Raw genomic sequence first — 13,600 nt, forward strand, 5'->3', positions numbered from 1 at the left:
CGCCTAGCTCACAGCTTCCTAGGATTTGCCTGCTTGCCACAACATTTTTTTCCCCCTCTGTTTTGAGACCCTCTTCCTGCAACTTCATTCCGCAAGCTCCACGGAGAAGGACCACGTGACCTTCGAGGGTGTACTCAGTTGCTACAGATGCAGGCGCCTAAAAGGGGCCCCCGAGTGATGACGTATAATTTGCGCGCCGAAGCCTAGAGAGTCCGCCTCCACTTCCACTGGCTTTGCACGCCGGCCTCTTTTGCTAGGCACGTGTGTTGCTGAATGGAGCTGGTCGCTGGCAGCTACGAGCAGGTGCTCTTTGGATTCACAGTGCACCGCGAGCCCGCGACGAGTGGCGACCGGGAGGTGAGGCGCGGCGATCCCGGGACTGCGGGGGGCGGACGGGGAGGGGCGGGCTGGTTCCCTCCCTGGCAGACACTGCGGCGTTCTAGGCAGACACTGCTGGGTCTTGATGGATAATTGATGGAGGACTTGCGTGCAAAACCGACAAGCTTGTGCCGGTTTTCCCAGCTCTCAGATTGAGGCAGGAGGATAGTGAGTTCAAAGTCTGTGTAGAAAGACACTGCTCTTGACAGAGTAAAGGCTTCTTCAGAATGAGATCATATCTACTTGTTGTAGTAGATAAAAATGTCTGTAGACGGAAACGAAAAAGTTGATCTCGGTGTGGTAAGTAGATGAATGGTTGTCAGAGTTTGGGGCCAGGGTAGGGAGGTGACGGAGAGGATAGCTAATACTGGCAGAAATGCAGTTGGATAGGAGGAATGACTTTTTTTTTTTTTTTTTTTTTTTTTGCCTAGTAACTAACTATACCTGTTAAAAGTCAATTGTATAGTTTAAAGTAGTTACTAGAGAATATTTTGGATGTTGTCAACTCAAAGACATGACACATGATTGAGGGGATAGATAAGTCATTTTTCGGATCTGATCTCTATGAATTTATTGAAATATCACAGTGTACCCCATAAATATATGCAGTCATTATGTGTTAATTAAGAGGGAAAAAACTTAAGCATTCTCAGGGCATGAAAAAGCTGGCATTTTTAACACACAAAAGTGAGGGGTACATTTAAGCTGACAGTTACTTTAGCTTCAAGGTCGAATGTAAAAATAAATTTACAGTGAATTTCTGCCCTGATTAACAAAATATTACAGCTGGCTTGGGATCAAGAAAGTAATACAAATTCACTATTTATTGTGAATTTACTGTGGATAGGGAGGCAGGGTGAAAAGGCACCAGAGATATGGTTCCTGCTCTGTTAACCTTCCTGATCGAAGGGCTGGTGAGTAAGAGAGAGAAATACATGGTGCATAGCACAGAAGGAAGTTTATTTTTATCAGGGATGGAAATAAGAAAACACAGGTAATTGCCAGCGTGGTAGTCAAACAGAAAACAGGGCCATATACAGGACTAGAAATGGGATCTCCTAATACTCCAAAATGATTACTTCTGGAACAGTTCCACTCATTGCAAACACATCTGTTTTGTTGAGTACTTCCTTAGGGTCTTTTCTTTGTAGGATACTTTTTCCAGATGCACAGCTACCCTGAGACAGATAAAGCCATTCTCATTTTACAGATGAGCAATTGGGAGATTTCTCAGAGGGCAAGAGACTGGCTGCTTAAGGCCACAGTTTACAAATGCAACATGTCAGGGCCCACCAAGTGTTTCCCAGGCTCACATTTTTAACATTACCAGGCACTGCTTCTAAATCTAGCCAGTAACCAAGGTAACCAATATTATTTATGTCATTTGGATAAACATGTAATAGTTTGACATAAAGCTGTAGTGTGGTTGAGTCAGGTGGCTCATGTCTGTACTCAGAAGGCTGAGGCAGGAGAATTAAGAATTTAAAGTTTGGCGTTGGTGGCGCACACCTTTAATCCCTGCACTCGGGAGGCAGAGGCAGGCAGATAGATCTCTGTGAGTTCGAGGCCAGCCTGGTCTCCAAAGAGAGTTCCAGGAAAGGCGCAAAGCTACACTGAGAAACCCTATCTCGGAAAAAACAAACAAACAAGAGTTTTAAAGTTTAAGCCAGCTGTGGTGGCGAATGCCTTTAATCCCAGTACTCTGGAGGCAGAGGCTGGCAGATCTCTGTGTCTGTGAGTCCCAGGACAAGTCTGGTCTACATAATGAGTTCCATGACAGCCGTAACTACACAGTGAGACCCTGTCTCAAGAAAAGAAAAAGAAAAAAAAGGGATAAAATTTGCCTGAGTTACATAGTGACTTCAAGACTAGCCTGGGCTACATAGGGAGAAGTTTAAAAAAGAAGAAAGAAAGCCACATGCTGCCCAGGTCCACTGTGTCTCGAAGGAGGCCTGTTGCTCCTGACTGATTGAAGGACTGACTGTTGCTTTGATCCTTTGGGACTTGATGGGTAGTGATTCAGCTTAGGCATATGCAAAGAACTTTGCTGGGTTTGTTGTTGTTGATTTTCTTCTCTCATCCTTGGCTAATAACGCTTTTCCACATAGCTCCTTCAGTTTGAAGAATACTGTGTGTGCACATGTGTCCTGTACTTAGTACCCATCAATCACATTTATCCTATTTTTATCTTTGTGTAACATCACAGTAATTTGTTCTGTATTTCTTTACTTGGAGTGAAAGTTGTATTTGAATACAGACCCCTCTGTTCATTGTCATTTCTACTACCCATAGTGGTACCAAGCATATATAATGGAATAGTTACATAGATATAGATGAAAGAGAGTAGGCAGTTATTACTGAAAATAACCCGCATAAAAAGTTGAACATTTGAATGAATTACTGATATGGAAGCCTCTATATAAGTCTCCAGTCCTTTTTTGCTTTCATCTGTGTCTTATTACCTAGTTTTCCCCATTTACAGGATCCACTGGTTGAGTTTATGGATCGTGGAACTATGATTTCAGAGAGCTGTGATGTGACTGTGGTGTTAACCGTGTTGCATTCTTTCTTAGACATGGACTCCTGTGGCTGACTTCACTCACCATGCCCATACCGCCTCCTTGTCAGCAGTGGCGGCGAACGCTCGCTTTGTAGTCACGGGGAGCAAAGATGAAACAATCCACATTTATGACATGAAAAAAAAGATAGAGCACGGGGCTCTGGTGCACCATAGTGGTGAGTGTGTCTCAGTGACTGTTCTACTGCTGTCAAGAGACGCCATCACCATGGCAACTTATACACAAGAAAGCGTTTGTTTGGAGCTACCTTATAGTTCAGAGGTTTAGTTCAGTGTTCATGGCAAAAAGCATGGTCCTAGACGGGTGGTGAGAGTTGCACATCTGGACTGGCGGGCAGCAGGAAGAGAGAGACACTGGGCCTGGTTTAAGCACTTGAAACCTCAGAGCCCGCGCCCAGGGTAGATGGGCTTCTCTGTATTGACGCTCATACACCTATAGCCTATGCATGGTTAACGCAGAAGACTGTAGGTGTGCCAGAATACAATACAGAGGAACAAAGGCCATTGAAACCGAGGCCAAGGAGGAGTAATTGTACACTCATAATTGAGTTTCCAATGCCTGTGCAGAGTTGCCCACTGTCAGGCAGGTCAAGGGGATGGAAAGACCGTTTTTTTTTTTGTTTTCATTCAACAAAGATAAAGGTAAAGGCAGGGGAGAACTCAGAATTAATTCAATATGTACTGAAAACTTAGCTAGAGTTTCTCCCATAGAGAAACGTAGATTAAAATACGGCCCTTTCTTCCCCCTTCAAGTTTGAGAGGCTGTGCACTGAGTATTAGTTTCTGGGATTTAAGTTAAAATGATAGGCAGTTGCTTCTAGCATAGTCCTGAACATCTTTGCCAAGTGTCTTGCTCGTCAGCTAAAGCTAGGCTTTGACTAATCTCAATGTATAAGGTGTTATACATTCAACAGTTAGAAAGGACTTAAAAGTGTAGATGGGATGAATGGACAAGGGTTCCTGCTCTCCCCACTTGCCTGTATAAGTCCTGTTTTTTGCTTTTTAGTTTTTTTGGGTTTTTTTGTTTGTTTCAAATAGTTGGCAATAGATAAGATCCTTTCTGAGGAGTAGGTGGGGTGATAACTGGATAGGTGGTTCAATACTTAGAAAGGAAGAGTCATGGCACACCATGCTGAGAACATTTGCGTAGACTTAAAGCTGCAGTCTTTTTTTTTAAATGTGCATTGGTGTTTTCCCTGCATATGTCTGTATGAAGGTGTCAGATCCATTGGAACTTGAATTAAAGACAGTTGGGAGTTGCTATGTGGGTCCTGGAATCCTCTGGAAAAACAACCAGTGGTTTTTTTAGCCTCTGAACCATCTCTCCAGCCCCCAAGGCTGCATTCTTATAGTTCAGGGGTAAGGCCCTGCTTAGCATACACAGAGACTCTTGAGTTTAATCTAGAGCCACCAGAACAAAAGAAAACTATTAGTTTTAATAAGAAAAACTTACCAGACGGTGGTGGTGCATGCCTTTAATCCCAGCACTCGGGAGGCAGAGGCAGGCGCATCTCTGTGAGTTCGAGGCCAGCCTGGTCTCCAAAGCGAGTTCCAGGAAAGGCACAAAGAAACCCTGTCTCGAAAAACCAAAAAAGAAAAAAAAAAGAAAAAGAAAAACTTAAGTTCCTTCACCTGAAACTTTTAAGGTATGATTCAGTAGTGCCAAGACACTGACTTTCTTTGCTTTTGTGGGATGGAACATGGATCTTGTATGTGTTAGGCAGAGCCAGTTCCAGACTGCATTCATCCTCCTGCGCTTCCAACCAGAAAAAGAATTTGTTTTCAAAGAGAATATACTTTTGCCTGCCTTTCTTTTTCATAGGCACCATAACCTGCCTGAAATTCTACGGCAGCAGGCACTTAGTCAGTGGCGCAGAAGATGGGCTCATCTGTGTGTGGGATGCCAGGAAGTGGGAATGCCTGAAGTCCATTAAAGCTCACAAGTGAGTCAGTCCACTTGGTCCTGTTGGCATTCTTACTGTGCCAGTCAAGCTGAGGGCTAACTGTCCGTTTCCTTTTAGAGGACATGTGACTTTCCTTTCTATCCACCCGTCTGGCAAGTTGGCTCTGTCTGTTGGTACCGATAAGACATTAAGGTAAGCTGTACATTCCCAAGGACATCTTTACTAATGTATTGTAGAATATTATTTTAAGGTGTCACTTTTATTTATGATACATTTGTTTAACTCTGTGATGTGGTGGGTATTGTGTTCCCTGAAATATTGTGTGTTCCCCGAAATAAACATATCTGGGGTCAGAGAACAGACAGCCACTAGAACAAAGCCAGAAATGGTGGCTAGAAAATGGGAAGAGTAAGCCCTAACAGAAGTTGGGCGGTGGTGGTGCACACCTTTAATCCCAGCACTTGGGAGGCAGAGCTAGCTGGATCTCTGAGTTCAAGGCCACTTTAGAAACAGCTAAGCATGGTGACCCACGCCTTTAATCCCAGAAACCCAGCCTTTAATCCCAGGGAGTGGGGGCAGAAAGAGAAAGGTATATAAGGCGTGAGGACCAGGAATTAAAGGAGGAGAAAAGCATGTAGTTAGTTAAGCATCTGGTTGGTTAAGCGTTCAGGCTTTGGAGCAGCACAGTTCAGCTGAGAGCCATTGGGATGAGGACTCAGAAGCTTCCATCCTGAGGAGAAAGGATCACCTGAGGAACTAGCAAGGTGAGATAGCTGTGGCTTGTTCTGTGTCTCTGATCTTCCAGCAATCACCCCAATAACTGGCCTCAGGTTTTATTTCATTAATAAGACCTTTTAAGATTCCTACTACACTGTGAAGCTGTGTTACTTTGCCTGTGTAAAACACCTGATGGTCTAATAAAGAGCTGAATGACCAATAGTGAGGCAGGAGAAAGGATAAGGGGTGCTGACAGGCAGAGAGAATATAGAGAAGGAGAAATCTGGGAGAAAGAAAAGTAGCCAGAGGAGGAGGAGGACTCCAGGTGCCAGACACCCAGCTACACAGCAGGCCACAGAGTAAGAAAGAGAGGTATTCAGGAATAGAAAGGAAAAGCCCAGAGACAAAAGGTAGATGGGATACTTTAAGTTAAGAAAAGATGGCAAGAAACAAGCCAAGCTAAGGCCAGGCGTTTATAAATAAGAATAAGCCTCCAAGTATGATTTGTTTGAAAGCTGGGTGGTGCCCCCCCAAAAGCAAAAACAACCAACAACAATGTATCTTTTACTTAGCAATAACAAACTACTGTTCCCATATCTTTCCAAAGTTTTCAACCATTTTAAGTTACTTGTGATTACAAGGAGAACAAGAGCAAAGCAGAAAGTAGAAACTATTTCATAACACTGGTATAAAAATGATCTATATTGGCCAGGCAAGGTAGTTCATGCCTTTAACCCCAGCACTTAGGAGGCAGAGGCGTTTAAAGTTTCAGGAAATGGCTGAGCTTTAGTCATACTTGAAGAAACACATTTATCATGCTACAAAGTAAACAGCAGGTGCTTTAAATGTATAGTATGTAGTGTCATTGTCCTGTGTAGAGGCCTGTGATGCATTTTTTTTTTTTCATTTAGTGACATGATCATGCTGTAAACAAACCTCCTGTTTTGCAGAACATGGAATCTTATAGAGGGAAGATCAGCTTTCATAAAAAATATAAAACAAAGTGAGTGTTTTGTACATTTTATAATAACTAGCTAGACTGTGGGTATATGCAGATACATTTTTCACATATTGATTATTTTATGTGTATGAGTGTTTTGCCTGCATGTATGTCTGTGTACTGCTTGAATCCTTGGTGCCCTTGGAGGCCAAAAGATAACATCCGATCCCCTGAAACTCAGGTTACATAGAGACAGTTGTGAGCTGCCATGCGGGTGCGGGAATCAAGCCCAGGTCTCCTAGAAGAGGAATCGATGTTCTTAACTGCTGAGCCGTCTCCCCAGCTCCATTTTTTTATAGGTGTATTTGTTTTTATTTAATGTGCATGAGTGATTTGCTTGCATGTAGACATGTGGATGTGTGTGCCTGGTGTTAGAAGCCAGAAGAGAGGGTCTGGTCCTCTGACCCGGAGTTAGAGAAGCTTGAGGAAAGATGCCATGTGGGTGCTGGGACATGAACCGGGCTCCTCTGTAAGTAGGAAGAGCTGCTGACTGCTGAGCTATTTTCCAGCCCATGCTTACACGGTCTGTGTACGTGTATTTTCCGCTAGATGGTATGGCCTCTGAGAACAAGAGTTTCATGTTACTTTCTCTTCTTGTGTTAGATCTAGGTTCTGCCACACCATCTTTATGACCTTCAGTAATTCCTAAACTCTGTCTACAGTTTAACTTCTTAAGAATTAATGTATTAGGAATTTGTTGTGAGATTGAGACCATTTTCCCTTGGGGAAAATGCATTTTTCCTGTTTTTATGATCTTTTTAAAAGAAGGTTCTTTATAAGATGGGGTAGGGCTGTTGAGACAGAGTCTTTATAATACTAGTGTGGCTGCAAAATTGCTGTGTAGCTGAGGCTGGCCTTGAACTCCTCAATTCTCCTTTCTCCACCTCCTAAGTGCTGAGCTTATAGGCATGGGCCACCATGGCCAGCAAGATAAAAATGGTTTTGCCTTACAGATGCTCACATAGTGGAGTGGTCCCCGAGTGGAGAGAAGTATATAGTAGTTGTGCTGAATAAGGTGGATGTCTATCAGCTGGACACGGCGGCCGTGAGCGGCACTATCACAAATGGAAAGAGGATCTCGGCAGTGACGTTTCTTTCAGTGAGTTCCAGAAAGCAGGGTGGAAGTTTTGAGGTGTCGTAGTTCCTGAAGACATTCTGAGTGTTGATTTTCTGTCTCCTAGGACTCTGTCCTTGCAGTGGCTGGAGATGAAGAAGTTGTAAGGTTTTTTGACTGCGATTCACTAGTGTGCCTCTGTGAATTTAAAGCTCATGAAAACAGGTATTTTTTTTTTTTAAAGAAATCTGTAGTCTTACTGAATGTTAATAGGCAACATTTCATAAATCTCTGTGTGTGTGTGTCTGCTGTATGTCTGTCTGTGTCTGTTATGAGCAATAACAAGGTTACTCAGACACGCCACATGTCTATGATACCTGGCATCTAAGAAGATGGAAAGTGTTATTTCCCTGGATTTCATAGTGCAAGAGGGTGACGTGACAGCAGCCAGTCGGTTTGCACTTTCTTTTTTTAAGATTTATTTATTTATTATGTATACAGCATGTATGACTGCTGGCCAGAAGAGGGCACCAGATCTCATTACAGATGGTTGTGAGCCACCATGTGGTTGCTGGGAATTGAACTCAGGACCTCTGGAAGAGCAGCCAGTGCTCTTAACCTCTGAGCCATCTCTCCAACCCTTGCACTTTTAAAATAACTCTTAGACTTGGAGCCGAATAGCAAGCATATTTGAGCAAAGCAAAAGTTAATATTGAGCTTTGTTCCTGCCTGCTCTATCCTTTGTCTTCCCCTCTTTGCCCACTTCCCCTTTCCCTGCTATTTTCCTTAGTAGGAAAAATGAAATCACATTATCCATCTCCATCTCCAAGTACTTGCAGGGTGTATAGAAGGGATAGATAGTCTCAGAGGAAGTAGATCATTAACTTGGCCTGGATCATTCCACACTTAAGTAAGAGAGCTCTCAAATCCAGGCCAGCTGATGCATAATGTGCTTGGATTTTTAGTATAATTTTGAGAAAGGCAATAACATACAGCATTGTACTCGGTGTGTTCTATGTCTCCAATAAGTCTTAATTCTTGCTTTCTGGGAATGGTTGTTTTGAGAAGCCTGTCTTTGTAAACATTCAGTCCTGCAGTTGGTGTATAGGCAATGCTTTCCCACAGCATCAGGAAGTAAAGTCATTTTAGGAGAGTCATTTCAAACATATTCCTGACTGCTACTTCACCATTCTTTTCCAGTGATGAGCAGAACATTTGGGAGCTTGTGCCGCCACGGCTCACACTATAGTAAGGCGGTGGGTACTTGGGGGGGTGCTCTGGCTGAGCTTCCTTCCAGTCTGTTTGGTTTACTTTCACAGGAAACAGGCTGACAGGCCGGTTAATAACGGAGCCTGTCTGTGGAGCCACCCCTAGCTCAGCACTTGCCACCTCAGCACCAGCCTGAGGTGCTCCATTTTTACCCCCAGGCACTTCCTGGGGGGGGCGGGGGTTAATTGCCACTGTTTAATTGTGTGCCGTGCATTTGTGATGTGTGCATGGGGTGGGGGGCACCTTCAGTGTGTGTTTGGAGGTCAGAAGACCACTTTGTGGAGTTTAGTCTTTCCTTCCACATTTATGTGGATTCTGGAGCTTGAACTCAGCCATCAGGCTTCCCTGGTAGGTACTTTACCCAATGAGCCCTATTGGTGAAAATATTAAGGCTACTCCACGTAGTTAAAAGGGAGGTTTATTTTGTGGGGTAACTTACAAATGAAGGGATAGGTTGCAGGGTCTGGCAAAGGTATGGCGCAGTCCGGTGGTGTTCTCTGGAGAACTCTGCTTGGTCTGCCTCCAGCGTCCAGGGTCCCGGAACCAAGAGAGGCCTCTCCTCTCCATCCTGGGTTTTCTGCTTCCTCCCTCAGCCCTGCCTTGTGGGCGTGACCATTACCGAAGCCTCAATGGGGGTTGGAACTTCCAGGCCAAGGCTGGGATGGCTACCCACTACAGGCCTGTTCCTCATGGCTTGCTCAGACTGCTTTCTTATAAAACCCAGGACCACAGCCCAGGGATGGCCCCATCCACAATGGCCTGGGCTCTCCCCCATCAATCACTAATTAAGAAAACACTCTATAGGCTTATGTACAGCCTGATCTTAAGGAGGCATTTTCTTAATTGAGGTTTCCTCTTCTCAGATGACTATGACTTATGTCAAGTGGGCATAAAACTAGCCTGCACAGCATCATACATGTTTTAGCTAAGCCACACATCCTCCTGCACTTTTTTTTTAAATTTGACAATAGATCAAGAACAACAGAATTTGAACAAGCAAAGGTATACTTAAGCAGAAGTAACACAAGATCCTAGAGAAAGGAAAGCTATGTTGTTTCATTCTTTTGCTAATTACATTATTTATAAAATGCAAACACATAATGCTGAACACTTCAAATCACTTTGAACAACCAAAAAGAGAAAAAGAAGTATCACACCAGTGTTCACGGGCAGGTGGTAGCTTTGGAACTGGGATCAGCATCACTATCCCACCAAACTGTTTTCAATCTCAGGAGAGTGTAAGTAGCATCCTTGTCCTGCTATGACAACCCTGCAGTAAGCAACTTCCACAGGGTTTTGTCCAATCTCTGAAGTCTTCTCTTAGAAACTACTTCCCACTTATGGACTCTTCTTAGGCTGTCAGAAATTCCAAACTCGCTGACAATAAACTATATAGATTATGCGGGCATACTGAGAAGGCGGCAGAGAAAGCCTGCCATGTTACCATTTTTATGTCCCATGAGCATGTAAAGAATGAAACAAGTTCATTGGGGCCAAGTCCATCGTCTTCCTAGCGACTCTTCTCTAGACAGTTTAGAAACAGCCGCCACCATGACAAGGAAGGTGTAAGGTAAGCCATGAGCCACGTGGCAACTTACAGACTAACAGAAACGGGTTAATTCAAGATAGAGCAAGTAGATAACAAGAAGCCTGCCACGGCCATACAGTTTGTAAACAATGTAAGTTTCTGTGTGTTTAAAGTAAGTCATAGTTGGAGAGCTTTTAGGCCTGGTGATAGCACGGTTTTTACTTCCATTTGAAACGTTTATCCAGTAGCAGTGGAAGGTGAGTGGTCTCTTGGGCAATAGCCACAATCCAGAAACAAAAAGGCAGCTTAGACTCGAAGTGGAGGCTGCCCTGGAGTTGGAGAAATGTGTTCTTCTCTTCTGGGTGAGCCTGAAGTCAGCACCTTTCCTTTCTGGGGGTGCAGTTGCTTGAGTTCACAGGCTTCTCCTTGCACATTCTTGTCTCCTAGATTCTAGGACCCAGACGGTAACGTGAGTGTCTGTACTTGTCATTTCAGTTTATCTTTACAATATGGACAGTTTTAGCCCGTAGTTTGGCCTGAAAATAACTCACTGTTCGATGGGAATATTTAGCATTTGTTATATCGTAGCTTACTACTTATTGGAAACTTTGAAAACACCTCAAACATTGAAAAAGCATGAAACTGTTGTAATTTTATGATATCATACCCTTTGGAAGACATGATCTCTGGCATTAATGTTTCCACCCTAGGGTAAAAGACATATTCAGTTTTGAAATTCCACACCATCATGTTCTTGTCACAGCATCAAATGATGGTTTCATCAAAATGTGGACGCTTAAGCAGGACAAGGTCAGTGTCTTACCCCAGTGTCAACACACTGCAATGCAAAGCTTGACTGTGTTATATTATTATGTGATAATATAATATTACTGTATTAAAGTGTTACTTTAACAGTGTTTGTTTAATGAGATTCATAACACATAGATCCTTAAGCTTTTAAAATCTTTTCCAGTTGTGATCTGTATTGGTAGTTTTAAAGTTGGGGTTGCCGCAGAGCTGCCTGGATGCTTTGAGCTCAATAAGATCATTTTTCAGGCCTCCTATTGCCCTTCCAATCATGGAAATGTGGCTTGCTTTTAACGCTCTTGCTTATTTTGTGCGTTGGGTCTTTATCTTAAAAAAAATACTAGAGAAAAAAAGAGTGCCATTAAAAACACTTGGAAAGGTCTTGAGATCAGTTATGGAACTACCAGTAATTTTGAACCAGATAATCAGACATTGAATCCCTTCTTCAGTTTCCTTGCAGCCTTAGTTTAGTATTGTCTATTCTCAACTCTGCAGATGTGGCTTGTCTACATAAGACACAGTTTGTGTCCTTAGAATTTTCTAGTTTCAAGAAATTGGCTCTGCGAACAGCCTAGTCAGATCAGTTATAAACAGTGGTAGTCAGTCAGCTACTTCTACGTGTTGTTATGGCATGCTCAGGAAAATACAGGCTCACCTGACGGGCTGTATTATGAAAGATGCTTCACTGGGCAGTTTCATCAGTGCAGTCGCATAAACGCTGCTGGAACATCTTACTGTGCATGGATACTGTGACACCTAGTGTGGTACACTCATTCTGGCACTCACTGAAACATTCTTTTGTGGTACATAATGGTATAATAAAACTTCAATTAAGATTATTTCAGTATGGAAAAAGAAAAGCTGTTATCCAGAAATTCCTCCAGGTTAAGTATAAGGTTTTCCCTTCTGTTTCAGAAAGAGCCCCCATCTTTGCTGTGCGAGGCGAACACTGGTGCCAGGCTGACATGTCTTGGGGTGTGGTTTGACAGAACAACAGATGAAAAAGCGAGCCTTCCTCCAGCAACAGAGCCCTCTCCTGGTAATGCAGTCAGTCAGTCAGAGACTAAGAGCAGTCCACTGTCTCCTGAGTTGTTAAATTCACTGGAGAGTGAGAAGCAGCCCTTAATGTGCTCTCTCTTGTGCCTCTTGTGTTTTAGTAAATAAAGAACAACCCAAAAAGATCAAAAAGGAATCTGGTGACATGATTCAGGAAGAAGAAACGCCAGGACCTAAGTCAAAGAAATCTGGTTTAACTGGTGACAGCAAGGAGCCAACAAAAGGAACTAGCCCAGTGCCTGCCAAGAAGAGGAAAAGGACAGGCGTGTTGGAAAAGAAGAAAAAAAAGAAAATGTAACTCCCATGGCAAATCCCAGACTGCTCCTCCCTCCCTAAGAGAATGTCTTTGACAAAATTCTCCTTTTCAAATATTATACCCAATTTTCCCATGTGAGAAACAAAAGATTGTCTCCTTCTGGAGAAAACATGTAGCTTAAAAAAGAACCACTTTTAGGTGGTACTTTGTTTTGTTAAATAGTAAAATTATTTTTGGCAGACGGCATTTTATATATTGTTGTATATCGTAATTGTAATGTATACTTTTTACTGTTTACAGCAAATAAAGGTCTGAAAATACTATATTTAAAATAATACAGAGTTTTTAATATATTTATTTGGTAATGCTTGGAATTAAGGCCAGGGCCTTTCATGCTAGCAAGCTGTGCCTTTGTACCACCAGCACCCAGCATCCTCTTCTTTGTGCAGACCTGTCAACAAGTCTTTACCAGAAGTAGATGAAGGGGATTTTCCAGAATTCTGCTTCTAAGCACCTTAAATGCCATATTCTGTAGATCTGTCTATCTAAAATATATCTGTTTAACCTTGAAAACATACCTAAGGTGACTACAAGTTTCATTGTTATAGATGACTGCTAACCTACATTTTTTAATTATCCTAAGCAGTTTATAATAATAGCTTTCAAGAACTAGAACTTTACATTTTTAATGAGCTGCATAGGTACAATACCTTAAAGAAGAGTAGGAACATAAATCCCTTATAACAAAAAATAACCTTAAATTTGTATCAGTATATAAATCCATACCAATGTGAAATATTTGAGACTAGTAGTTGCTCTTTTTTTTTTTTTTTTTTTTTTTTTTAGTTTAAAAGTAGATTCAATAATCTACCTTTTTATTTTACCATTTCTATATCTCCTTTTTTTCTTTTCAGAAAGAGATTCCGGAATTTAACCTACTTTGGTTAGTTTTCTCCTTGCCTGACCATGACCAGTAACAATTTGCAAATAACTCTCCCAAATAATGACAGACACCCACAATTGAGTGACCATAAAAACCACCCACCCCACCTC

The 13,600-nt window shown here is 42.5% G+C and overlaps 1 protein-coding gene across 1 annotated transcript; it reads left to right on the forward strand.

The window, feature by feature from the left end:
• The first annotated feature begins 41 nt into the window (after nt 1-41).
• Pak1ip1 (PAK1 interacting protein 1) lies at nt 42-12,882 on the forward strand. The gene is made up of 10 exons (XM_036189094.1): nt 42-357; nt 2,952-3,114; nt 4,779-4,899; nt 4,978-5,052; nt 6,528-6,580; nt 7,531-7,676; nt 7,759-7,856; nt 11,139-11,238; nt 12,151-12,274; nt 12,393-12,882. Exons 1-10 carry the CDS (start codon nt 274-276, stop codon nt 12,587-12,589), a joined length of 1,161 nt encoding a protein of 386 aa, XP_036044987.1. The 5' UTR covers nt 42-273; the 3' UTR covers nt 12,590-12,882.
• The last annotated feature ends 718 nt before the right edge of the window (nt 12,883-13,600 follow it).

The sequence above is a fragment of the Onychomys torridus genome, chromosome 5, assembly GCF_903995425.1.
Source record: "Onychomys torridus chromosome 5, mOncTor1.1, whole genome shotgun sequence".
NCBI classification, from domain to species: Eukaryota; Metazoa; Chordata; class Mammalia; order Rodentia; family Cricetidae; genus Onychomys; species Onychomys torridus.

What these genes read in the sequence shown, in the direction of transcription:
- Pak1ip1 (XM_036189094.1), top strand. Translation starts at nt 274, where the DNA reads ATGGAGCTGGTCGCTGGCAGCTACGAGCAGGTGCTCTTTGGATTCACA. An exon ending in CGACGAGTGGCGACCGGGAG is followed by an intron (nt 358 to 2,951) that starts GTGAGGCGCGGC and finishes ATTCTTTCTTAG; the next exon opens with ACATGGACTCCTGTGGCTGA. An exon ending in GGCTCTGGTGCACCATAGTG is followed by an intron (nt 3,115 to 4,778) that starts GTGAGTGTGTCT and finishes TCTTTTTCATAG; the next exon opens with GCACCATAACCTGCCTGAAA.